A 12876-nucleotide genomic window follows, 5' to 3' on the forward strand; every position below is an offset into this window, starting at 1 on the left:
TTACATGGTAACATGAGATAAATACAGCACGGCTCCTCCCATACTGCTCCTATATACAGTCATAGAACCTTACATTGTAACATGAGATAAATACAGCACTGCTCCCCCCATACTGCTCCTATATACAGTCATAGAACCTTACATTGTAACATGAGATAAATACAGCACGGCTCCTCCCATACTGCTCCTATATACAGTCATAGAACCTTACAGTGTAACATGGGATAAATACAGCACTGCTCCCCCCATACTGCTCCTATACACAGTCATAGAACCTTACATTGTAACATGAGATTTCCAGATAAGGACAGCATGGCCCATCTAATCTTCTTATTCTCTTTCTGCATTAAAACCCCTCAATTGATCCTTGGCTTTTAAATGTTCACCCTTTACTTAACTCGGTTTATACGACAGATGAGTTGGTGAAAGATGGTTTTAGGGTCATGTTGTCTGTGCTGTCAGTGCTGTATTATATTCCAGGGTTTACAGTTTGTCATTTCACGATGGCTTATTTACTAAACAGTGAATTCCCGTCAGTTTAAAATCGCATTGCAGAATTCATGCCAATTCATTCACGCTCTTACTATAGAATTAGAGTTAGAATTTTTCTTAAGTCTGTTAATATGGACCCAATTTTTCTATTTGATTTTCACTAGTCTGAAAGTCACTATTTAGTGAATAGGTCCCATGATGTTTCTTTGCTGGTAAATCTACATACAGACCATTTGTCTGGCATGCTCTGAGGCAGAAACGTGCTGAGAGATTTCTGTAGATTTTATGCTCACATCAATCTCTGCATTTGTTTCAGTATTTTTGAGGAGATAAAACTGAGCTCTCCCTTCGCCTACAACCCAGTCAATCTTCTCCACCTTAACCATATCAGGGAAATATTCCCCTACAAGGCAGCTGCTATGATCTACTGATAAGTTGTTTTTGGCTTGCTCGTTTTCATCATTCTGGTAGCAGCTTTAATTAAGGCTGTGTACTGCCAAGGTGATTCATTCACAGATCTCTTGGGTCGTACCTTAGAGCCTTTCTTTATTATTCTCTTACCAGAAGGATTGAGTTTCACAAGGTAACACCGGGTTTCAAAGCCTGGGCAAGTTTAACTTCGTGTTATGACATTTGATAGGGAGAAGAGATGCCGAAACTCCGGCGTTTCCACGGAGATGCATAACACTGTGGTCAAGTAATATGGAATTGTGAAGGACAAATCTGAAGGCAGCTCTTTGACTATGTTTGCTTTCTGAAGTGGTTACTAAATACGTCTCATTTTACAACCTTCCTGGAGTTTCTGCTTTAACAGTGTGGGCCAAAACTCCTAATAGGGTTTGAGCAATCAATAACTTTTTTAATAATGAACCCATTTCAATTATATTACATACAACGAATGGTTAATATATGGAGATTTGTTTGACTAGGTACAGAAAATGACATCTTTTGAATGAGCTCCAGTTGCTGCCTCGCAGAGTCGGGCTCTTTCGATTGCATTATTCATAACATTCGTTAATGTTTGAGGCTCTAGCGCTCTATTTTCTGCACAGATATTCTCCTTGACCTGCTCAAATGTCCGCAGTTTGTTCACATACACCAGCTCCTTCGGATATCCACACAGGAAGTAATTGGGAGCTGGAAGGTCAGGCGGAGGTGGTGACAAACTAATCTAGGTATTTATTTAAATTATCTGCTTGACAAACAGTCTCAATTTTTTTTGCCTCAATTTTGAAAATTAAAATTCCACTCTTTTTCCTTTTTGCTCCTTTGTGAAATTACCCATGATGAATCTCTGAAGACTATAATAAGTACCTGCAACAACAACAAAACTACTAAAAAAAAAACACGTTATTTACCTGTCCAATCCTACTCTAAATTCTGGCCCAACCTGTACCTCTGCAAAAGCCAGGTCTTTTATTCTTACATGGCTGGTTAGCCATGGTTAGCTCTACCCAATCCACTTTTATTTTATTTTTATGTTTTGGTAGCAGGTTATGTGTCTGCCAGCTCGCCTGTCTGTCCGTCGTATCTATCCATCTATCTAGAAAAGACACCTAAGAGGGAAAGGTGTATTGTGTGACAACAGACCCATTGTGGGGTTTTGGAGACACCATAAACCATGGTACTAAGATTGGATCTCCAGAACCTCACAGTGGCTGACAGCCTTGCTATTTACCTACTCGCCTTAATGTCCTTAATGTACATTTAGAATATTTATTTAGGTTTCATCACCGATAGTTTCAACAACTAAAATCAGACAAGGGCTCGGAGAGTTTGACAGCTGCTGCAATAATCGGTTTGCATAACTAAAGAATTTCTGCACAAGCTGTCAGAAACCGTCTCAGGGAAGCTCATCTGCATGTGAAGGTCCTGGGCTAGTGTGGTTACACGTGGTCTGCGGTTGGGAGGCCAGTTGGATGTACTGCCAAATTCTCTGAAACGCCTTTGGAGACGACTTATGGTAGAGAAATGAACATTCAAATTAACGGGCAACAGCTCTGGTGGACATTCCTGCAGTCAGCATGCCAATTGCACGCTCCCTCAAAACTTGTGACACCTGTGGCATTGTGCTGTGTGATAAAACTGCACATTTTAGAGTGGCCTTTTATTGTGGCCAGCCTAAGGCACACCTGTGCAATAATCATGCTGTCTAATCAGCATCTTGATATGCCACACCTGTGAGGTGGATGGATTATCTCGGCGAAGGAGAAGTGCTCACTAACACAGATTTAGGCAGATTTGTGAATAATATTTGAGAGAAATAAGTCTTTTGTGTACATAGAAAAAGTCTTAGATCTTTGAGTTCAACTCATGAAAAATGGGGGCAAAAACAAAAGTGTTGCATTTATAATTTTGTTCAGTATAATAATGCTGAACAGTTCTTTTTGTATCAGGGTATTTAGCAGTGGTTTCTGCTCCATATTGGGCTCTTCTTTGTATTTCTTTCTTTGTTAGATGTGTTATATTTGCTGTGATTGATGGGTTTGCATGTAAGATTTAGGTTGCATGTTACAACGCAGGGGAATGCACGCTGCAAGGCGTATTCTTAATAATACTAGAGTCATTTGGGGTTTTAGACACTAAAATTGATCTTCTTGTGCTTCCCCTGGCTGTTTGTATATTACATACATGTCTGAATAGGCTTAAGAAGTATGAAATGTGATACAGGATAGCGAGGACACACAATACTAAGATATAGTGTAACATTTTGAGTTTTCTCATGTTTCCTTTACACATGTCATATGTTTGGTGCAACAAGCTTCTCAATCCACATGATAGTGTAAAAATATATCCGCTCTGCATCTGTGTCCGACCGAAACTCCATAGATCTGTATCTATTAACTCCCATCCTACCTCTCATCTCTCTAGTTTGTCCTTCCTGGAGTCAGAGCAGGAGGGAGGGCACACATTTTGTATGAGTTAGCTTTTCCCCATCATTCTTCCTGCTCCTGATTTCTCATGCCAAAAAAACAAAAACGTTTTGCGGATCATTTCTTTTTCTGTAATAAATCCTGTGAATTGGGAGATTGTGATACTTTCTTTATGGGTCAAGAATGAGGGGAACAATATTTCCAGACGTTCGAGAGGTATATTATGACTTGTATTACCTCGTGTCAGATAAGGAGAGGTGAATTGTCTGTATAATAGATCGTACACCTGTCTGGTCATTTATTATTTCAGTTTATTTCACACAAAAAAATGTATAAATATTCCATACATCACCACTGATTTATCATTTACATGCACTATTTGTGTATATATATTATTACATTTACTACCTTGCTAGTGCTGGGCATTTCCCTAAATGCTTGTTAAATGGTAAACAACATTGCTGCCGTTTTGTGTCTAGTACCTAGTTCGAATATCCAATGTCTGTGATTTTATTAATAAATGTGATACATCTCCCCTCTCTTTGGCGTAACACATATTTGAATGCCCTGGAACTAAGAGAGAGAGGGAACCCCACTACCTGCCCAGAAGTGCCTGGCTGCCGCTGATTCTTGTTTGTTTCTGTTAATATTAGAAATATGTTTTCGAATTATCTCTCTCTGAGTTCCCTTACAGTCTTCCTACATATTAAGCCTGGCACGTCTTGCGAATAATGAGTAATCCACATTACTAGTTCTTCAGTTAATAATCTGCTGTATATTAGAAGATTTCATTTGTGAAGTAGAATGACAAATTGTGCCCTTCAGTGTAAAGGGTTTTTCAGCCTCCTCTACATGTATTCATGTCCTTGAAACGTAACCAAGAGGGATTACAAGACTCATCCTTCCAAGAGACCAAGCTACGGGCTACAAGTGCACCCAAAGTGCTGTGCTCTTTAATTAACCGCACAGTACATCGGCATAACCTTTGTCCAATCGTAAAACTGGAAGAAACTTTTGTGAAATATTCATTATCTCAAATTCCTCACTGAACTGAGCACAAAATTCAGGACCTTGTCCTTCAGTGGAATAAATACATTGTGTTCTATTTGTTTCATAGATTCCCCTCGTAACAGAGCCCCTCATCTTACTCCTGGCTACATTATAGCCTCTCCAGATATCTCTCATCTTCTTACCAATATTCCACATGTGCTGTTTAGGAAATGGTTGTGTTACTATCCCATTACATCACATGTATGTTAATCAGAGTTCCAACAGTGACTTTTTTTTCTAACCCCTGCACTAAGGAAGCGCAAAGGTCAAAAAATCCGAACTGGCTTATATTTTTATTTTTTTTTATCCTGCGAGTTAGATTGTTAAATTGCCCGAGAGCCTGGGGAGCAGGAGCTTTGACAATGTCAGGATTATTCACCAAACTCCAAATCCTAGCATTTATCACCAGAATTATTATTTTTTTTTTTTTAAGCTACAGGGACAGGGTCTTTTCACCATAACAACTTCAGAGAGATGAGAATTTGAACCCCACAGATGGATATTGCCAAATAGCAAACACTCACTGTAGACACCAGGCCAACTGTGGGTGAAAGGTAGATTAAAATGGAGACATTCTCTTTCATCTAACCATTATTATTGTTATGATTAGCATTTATAAAGCGCTAATATATTATGCAGCACTTTATAATTATAGAATGGGGATATTTGACAACAAGTAATTGCATACAGAATATAATAGCCAGGAGCTGATGAAGGCCATGCTCACACAGGCTTACAATACATTACTCTTTATTACAGTTACGTCGTATGAAAGAATTGGAGCAAGAACGAGATGCCCTTCTAGATGGTATTCAGCTTGTAGAGCGAACACGGAATTGGTACATGGAAAGACTTCATGAAGCGGACCAGCAGAGGGAGCTAGAGTGCAGTGCGGTAATACAGACACAACCTATCCTATTTATACTACCACCTACAGACCAGCAGAGGGAGCTAGAGTGCAGTCCGGTAATATAGACACAACCTATCCTATTTATACTACCACCTACAGACCAGCAGAGGGAGCTAGAGTGCAGTGCGGTAATATAGACACAACCTATCCTATTTATACTACCACCTACAGACCAGCAGAGGGAGCTAGAGTGCAATGCGGTAATACAGACACAACCTATCCTATTTATACTACCACCTACAGACCAGCAGAGGGAGCTAGAGTGCAGTCCGGTAATATAGACACAACCTATCCTATTTATACTACCACCTACAGACCAGCAGAGGGAGCTAGAGTGCAGTGCGGTAATACAGACACAACCTATCCTATTTATACTACCACCTACAGACCAGCAGAGGGAGCTAGAGTGCAGTGCGGTAATACAGACACAACCTATCCTATTTATACTACCACCTACAGACCAGCAGAGGGAGCTAGAGTGCAGTGCGGTAATACAGACACAACCTATGCTATTTATACTGCCACCTACAGACCAGCAGAGGGAGCTAGAGTACAGTGTGGTAATACAGACACAACCTATCCTATTTATACTACCACCTACAGACCAGCAGAGGGAGCTAGAGTACAGTGTGGTAATACAGACACAACCTATCCTATTTATACTGCCACCTACAGACCAGCAGAGGGAGCTAGAGTACAGTGCAGTAATACAGACACAACCTATCCTATTTATACTACCACCTACAGACCAGCAGAGGGAGCTAGAGTACAGTGTGGTAATACAGACACAACCTATCCTATTTATACTGCCACCTACAGACCAGCAGAGGGAGCTAGAGTACAGTGTGGTAATACAGACACAACCTATCCTATTTATACTACCACCTACAGACCAGCAGAGGGAGCTAGAGTACAGTGTGGTAATACAGACACAACCTATCCTATTTATACTGCCACCTACAGACCAGCAGAGGGAGCTAGAGTACAGTGTGGTAATACAGACACAACCTATCCTATTTATACTACCACCTACAGACCAGCAGAGGGAGCTAGAGTACAGTGTGGTAATACAGACACAACCTATCCTATTTATACTACCACCTACAGACCAGCAGAGGGAGCTAGAGTGCAGTCCGGTAATATAGACACAACCTATCCTATTTATACTACCACCTACAGACCAGCAGAGGGAGCTAGAGTACAGTGTGGTAATACAGACACAACATATCCTATTTATACTGCCACCTACAGACCAGCAGAGGGAGCTAGAGTGCAGTGCGGTAATACAGACACAACCTATCCTATTTATACTACTCCCTACAGACCAGCAGAGGGAGCTAGAGTGCAGTGCGGTAATACAGACACAACCTATCCTATTTATACTACCACCTACAGGCCAGCAGAGGGAGCTAGAGTACAGTGTGGTAATACAGACACAACCTATCCTATTTATACTACCACCTACAGACCAGCAGAGGGAGCTAGAGTATAGTGTGGTAATACAGACACAACATATCCTATTTATACTGCCACCTACAGACCAGCAGAGGGAGCTAGAGTGCAGTGCGGTAATACAGACACAACCTATCCTATTTATACTACCACCTACAGACCAGCAGAGGGAGCTAGAGTGCAGTGCGGTAATACAGACACAACCTATCCTATTTATACTACCACCTACAGGCCAGCAGAGGGAGCTAGAGTGCAGTCCGGTAATATAGACACAACCTATCCTATTTATACTACCACCTACAGACCAGCAGAGGGAGCTAGAGTGCAGTGCGGTAATACAGACACAACCTATCCTATTTATACTACCACCTACAGACCAGCAGAGGGAGCTAGAGTGCAGTCCGGTAATATAGACACAACCTATCCTATTTATACTACCACCTACAGACCAGCAGAGGGAGCTAGAGTGCAGTCCGGTAATATAGACACAACCTATCCTATTTATACTACCACCTACAGACCAGCAGAGGGAGCTAGAGTGCAGTCCGGTAATATAGACACAACCTATCCTATTTATACTACCACCTACAGACCAGCAGAGGGAGCTAGAGTGCAGTCCGGTAATACAGACACAACCTATCCTATTTATACTACCACCTACAGGCCAGCAGAGGGAGCTAGAGTGCAGTCCGGTAATATAGACACAACCTATCCTATTTATACTACCACCTACAGACCAGCAGAGGGAGCTAGAGTGCAGTGCGGTAATACAGACACAACCTATCCTATTTATACTACCACCTACAGACCAGCAGAGGGAGCTAGAGTGCAGTCCGGTAATATAGACACAACCTATCCTATTTATACTACCACCTACAGACCAGCAGAGGGAGCTAGAGTGCAGTCCGGTAATATAGACACAACCTATCCTATTTATACTACCACCTACAGACCAGCAGAGGGAGCTAGAGTGCAGTCCGGTAATATAGACACAACCTATCCTATTTATACTACCACCTACAGACCAGCAGAGGGAGCTAGAGTGCAGTCCGGTAATATAGACACAACCTATCCTATTTATACTACCACCTACAGACCAGCAGAGGGAGCTAGAGTGCAGTGCGGTAATACATACACAACCTATCCTATTTATACTACCACCTACAGACCAGCAGAGGGAGTTAGACCATTCTGCCTGTTTTTCATTAAACCATGGTTCAGGTTAATATGATTTTAAAGTCACCGTGGTAGTCCATTACCTTGGTAGTCCATTACTCAAGCTCTCCATGAAGGCTGCTTAAATAAAGAGTGAAGGTGCTCTAACTCTGGAAAGTTAGCAGGCAGAAATTGTTTAAGAAATGTTGCACATGTTTTAAGGCAGAACGATAGGAAATTAGAAAGGGTTATGGGATAATTAAAAAATATAAATAGCCCCCCCCAAAAAGTAAACAGAGATATACGTCCTATAGCTGCATTAGGTAGCTGCCTGTCTGCACTACGCTAGCAGAAATCACAGTCATTTACCATTAAATGTGGGAAGAAATGCACACGGTGCTGATCCGGAAACATTCTCCAACGCTTTATTTTATATTTTGGATAAGCTTTGTGAATGATCACAATATGTTTGAAAAACTTTCCAATGATTAATCTACAGCAGTCACTATCCAAGTTCGTGGGAATGATTGCAGATAAATAAATTTGAAAAGATCATTTTACAGGTTGTGATGATTTGTAAAGCACATCCAAAAGTATTGAATCCCGGCCCCCGTTATAAATCACAATTCGGCTATTTTAGCCTAAAAAGTGCAGTTAGGGTTTTCAGATCACTGCAGCAGAGTTCAGGGAGTAAATATAGGACAGGAGTTTTTGGTCACAAATAACGAACGGACGTCCCCTAAGAGCAGTTTGTCGTCAGTCATATGATTAATGATTCGTGAAAAAACTGCTGTACCAGCCTGTGATCAAACACTTTCACAAAATAAGCCTACAGAGTAATCAATTTAAGATTTTACTAAAACGAAATTTGGCATAACTGTTGGGAATGAACTTGAAATGATATATGCAAATGTAAGAAAGACATCCTATTTTATTTCAATGTCTAGGTCACAGAAACCAAACTGGAAACTAACTGTTCTGAAAACTTCATCGTACCAGTTATCTTTTGTCCCAAATGTTTAGCTCCCTTGTTAATACTCCACGGGTCCTTGGTTTAGTGAGTAAACCCGTGTGTGCTTCCCCATTATCTAGAACTTTTACTTTACTCTGATTCTTCTGAACACGCTGTGATCTCTGGTTTTAAATCGGTCTGTCTTCCCTCCTTGTGTAGGAGCAGTCTCTGCCATCTCCTCTCCTTGGACCATCTCTTTTGATACAAATTCAAGAAGTCAACAGGTTCCTGAATGACCTCTTGTCCCCTCCAGAAAAGGTACAGGGTTTGTTCCACTAATTGTCTTTCATCTGAGACGTTCTTTCCACGAGTCAGATTGAAATAATATTACTAAAATACACAATTGTTTTGTTGTTGGATTTTTATTAATATTTATTAGCATTTTGCAACTATAAAACATAGAACAAAGTGAACTGCCTCTTCCCAGGATTTGACATTTAAATTAAACAGAGGATCACGTGATTAGTTATAGGTGATTTTAAATGTTTTATTCAATTAATGTCCAGAGAAGTGAAAGTTGATCTTTGAACAATAAGAGACGTGCACACCTGGTTCGGATCCTCACCACATGGTCTATAGTAAAACAAAACACAAGTAAGTAAGTAGGGGCTCTGTGCTATTTCCCATACCTCTTACTTATCCGTAGTGATGTGTTTAGACTCTGGTTTCTAGATTTTCGATCATAAAAAGTATGGTTGGGCAGTAGTTTGGACTTTCTTCCTTTAGTTTTGATTACTATTTGTTTATTGTCCTCTTTTTACTTTCATGTCTATTCTCTGCTGAGACTAGGGATATTCAGTAATATAGAGATTCCTATTTATTTTGGTATTTAGAAAAAAGGGGGGCCCCGAAAGCACGATAGGGTGTTCTCATGCTGTTGAATTGTTGTAGCTGTTTAGCAATCACCTGTTAAGCTGTGTGTAAGCCATTTATTAGAAAATTGCTATTTTAATATTATGCTGGAACTAATAAAAGTTAATGTTTCTTTTGGCAAAATACACTGTGGGCCAGCCATGGAGAGGTGCACTGTGTGCGCTGTGTGATAGCACAGAGTACAATAGAGAGAGCGGGGTGTTGACACATCTCTCTGTCAGGTAGCAAGCAAAGTATCTGAAGAGTTGAGGAGTTCAATGCTGAGTGTTAGTGTGGCCAATCTCCAACAGCTTTCAAGGAACGTTAATGATCGATGAGTCATAATTTAAAACATAACTATTAGTAAATTTGTTACAAAAAATGAAAGCTATGTATGTGGCTGTGACCATATAATTGTGTGACGCAATATAAAGAATGAAAAGATCATAATAAGCCCTACCGAATGATAGAGTAAAATGATTATAATGTAAGTCATGTCAGATAAACTGATAGGTAGAATGAAAGACAATGTACCAATCTCTGTTAGGATCCCACTACTGAATGTATAGCAAATCCCTTACAAGTGTCTTAGGACAAAGAAAATAATTATTCGGTAATAGTGAAGGGACCTGATATTTATTGAGAATAATAATCCCTGTTATTACTGCAGTGATAATGCATTATGTCCTGGCAACGAGTAATGAGAACATTCAAGTCTCTTGTGGATGGTTGGTCTATTACAGTGTCTTAGTCAATTACTGGCAAAATAAAGATTATTATATCCCGTACTGTTTCACTGAACCAAAAGTGTCTTGAGCTCTCATTATGTAGCTGGTAGATTTCTATATATATAGCTATATCCTGGTCAGTTACAAGATGCAGACAAATGTCATTTTTTTCTGGAATAAATTGGTTGCTTGGCAGCTTTCAGTGGAAGAGATTTTGTATTGAATGAGTCACCGTGCGCATGACAATAACTGTATTGACGTATGTGTGAGTGTGCGGATATTCAGAGATGTCATTCAGTGCTACGTCTCAGTGTCATTTCTCTTCTCTCATAGAAACAGCCCTCGTATACGACAAAGCACCCTGATGCCATAACCACACTCAGATACCAGAACCAGCTACTGACGCGGGTTAGTAAACCCTGGCTGCTCCAGAGCAGTAATGGAAGACTTTGGGCATGTCGAGGGAACAGGGACAGGTTTGGGTACATGGATTCCTAGCGTTTCCCCACTGGCAGCATTCCAGGAACTCCCTCCCATTGCTGGTTCTCTTTTCTTGGTATGAGTCAATATCTCCGTCTCCCTGAGAGTTCCCATCATGCTTTGCAAGGAGGCACTGGCGCTTGTGATTATTTCCTGTAAATCTACAGTCGGGGTACTTCTTATACCTTGTTAAAAATTCTTCCCCAAAAGTGAATTTTAAATTTACGGTCAAAATAGTCAGCAATACTTTGAATTCGGCTACTCTGGCCTGCAGGATAATGGCTTGGCCAGGTGAGGGGTAAGGTAGACGAACAGAGGAAGGTGTAGGACTGGTTTACAGCTCTGGTTAATGGTGCGTTATAAATTGTATTGTTCTAGATAAAGCATGAGTTAGAGATGGTGAGATTGCTCAGTTGGTTATTGTACCAATTGTGTTAGAAATTCAGTTAGTTTCATAGCAGAATCAACTAAAGCATGCTTCTCTCTAAGGTTGCTGATTACCATGTAATGGGAGTTGGGAGAGTGCAATATATGTACCCTAGCATTGCAGGAAATGGAGGTCTCCGTGTATCCCTCCTGATAATGTTGGATACTATTGTAACTGATGTCATTTCATTGTAGGAGCTCTCCACACAGAATGAAAGGATCTGGAAGCTGCAGCGAGAGAATGAGGCTTTATACAGGGAGCTTGAAGAGCGTCAGTTCCATAGAGGGACATTCATCTGAGAGCAGTGGATGCACCCGACCCCATGTGCAGTCAGTTTTCCATATAAAGGGACAGAACAAGCTGTGCCACCGTCAGAATAACCGTTATAAAATTACACAGTGCTAGATCCAATGAGACACAGTCTCAGTAATTAGAGATCTGCTGTTGGACCTGACTAGAAAGAAAATAAACATTGCTCTTATCACTCGTCAGCCAAGCCTTCGGATTGCATGATTTCTATGATCCATGGCGTGTCTGGCCAGAGACCTCCAAGACAAACTGTGAATAACAAAGTGTACGGCATCTGTGTCTTACGAAATACCGGTTCTTTTCACCATAACACACACATGCAGCGTCACTTCTTCCGATCATCAGAGCACTTCTCGTATTTGATTATTTCTTATAATTACATGACCGCAACGTTCTCATCTTATTACAGACACGGAACATGTCTTCTTCTGCCCACAGATCAGAGGATTCTCCTCACCTTGGAAAAAAAAAATTCTGTTTAATCACAGACTTCCCAAGCCGAATCCGCCACTATATGTGTCCCTTAATTTTTATATTAAAAATATCACATCCTTCTTTTCTGTATGGCCTCTGTTTACAGATATGGATGTGAGTCAATGATGTTATGTAACACTAAAGGCTTTATTCAATAAACCCCAAACTGTAGAGAAAGAAAACCAAGGTGTAAAGTGTACGCAAGAAGAGCTGGTTTGCACAAAAACTCTCCAGTTCAGCGATAATTGGAGTTTGCCCATTTCAGCACACATTCTGTAATTAATTGTTTCTAATTCTCTAGAATTAGTTATTGAGCGAATAACCTGTGGTGTCTTGTTGCTGGTACAGCTTCTCTGCTACTAAGTGTGCATTCTTTCTGATCATTCCAGGCATCCACTGGTGTGGAAGAAATGTGAAACCGTCCATCCTGTGACTGCTTCTACTGGGGGAATGAAGTAAATCTGGGCTGGGGGAAATCGAATTTATAAATAGCTGTTTAACTACATCTATTCTCAAGGAAGGGAAGTTTATGCAGATTATCGAAAACTGAAGTTAAAGGGAGAAGGCAGATTAAAATATGGAAAACTAACCCTGTTATTCAATTGGCTTTAGGGTGTCCACTAATCCTGCATTTTAGCACTTTGGGTGAATGGAATTAATGT

The 12876-nt window shown here is 40.6% G+C and overlaps 1 protein-coding gene across 1 annotated transcript in view; it reads left to right on the forward strand.

Annotated features, from left to right (window-relative positions):
* The window catches only part of LOC134572434 (suppressor APC domain-containing protein 2-like), a 33731-nt gene extending 21437 nt beyond the window's left edge, over positions 1–12294 (forward strand). Inside the window, exons 3-6 of the mRNA XM_063431404.1 lie at positions 5175–5309; positions 9104–9202; positions 10858–10932; positions 11626–12294. Coding sequence (XP_063287474.1) covers positions 5175–5309; positions 9104–9202; positions 10858–10932; positions 11626–11730 — 414 coding nt within the window. The 3' untranslated portion in view covers positions 11731–12294. The remainder of the gene's footprint in view (positions 1–5174; positions 5310–9103; positions 9203–10857; positions 10933–11625) is intronic.
* The last annotated feature ends 582 nt before the right edge of the window (positions 12295–12876 follow it).

This window comes from Pelobates fuscus, chromosome 9, assembly GCF_036172605.1.
Source record: "Pelobates fuscus isolate aPelFus1 chromosome 9, aPelFus1.pri, whole genome shotgun sequence".
In the NCBI taxonomy this organism is placed as follows: domain Eukaryota; kingdom Metazoa; phylum Chordata; class Amphibia; order Anura; family Pelobatidae; genus Pelobates; species Pelobates fuscus.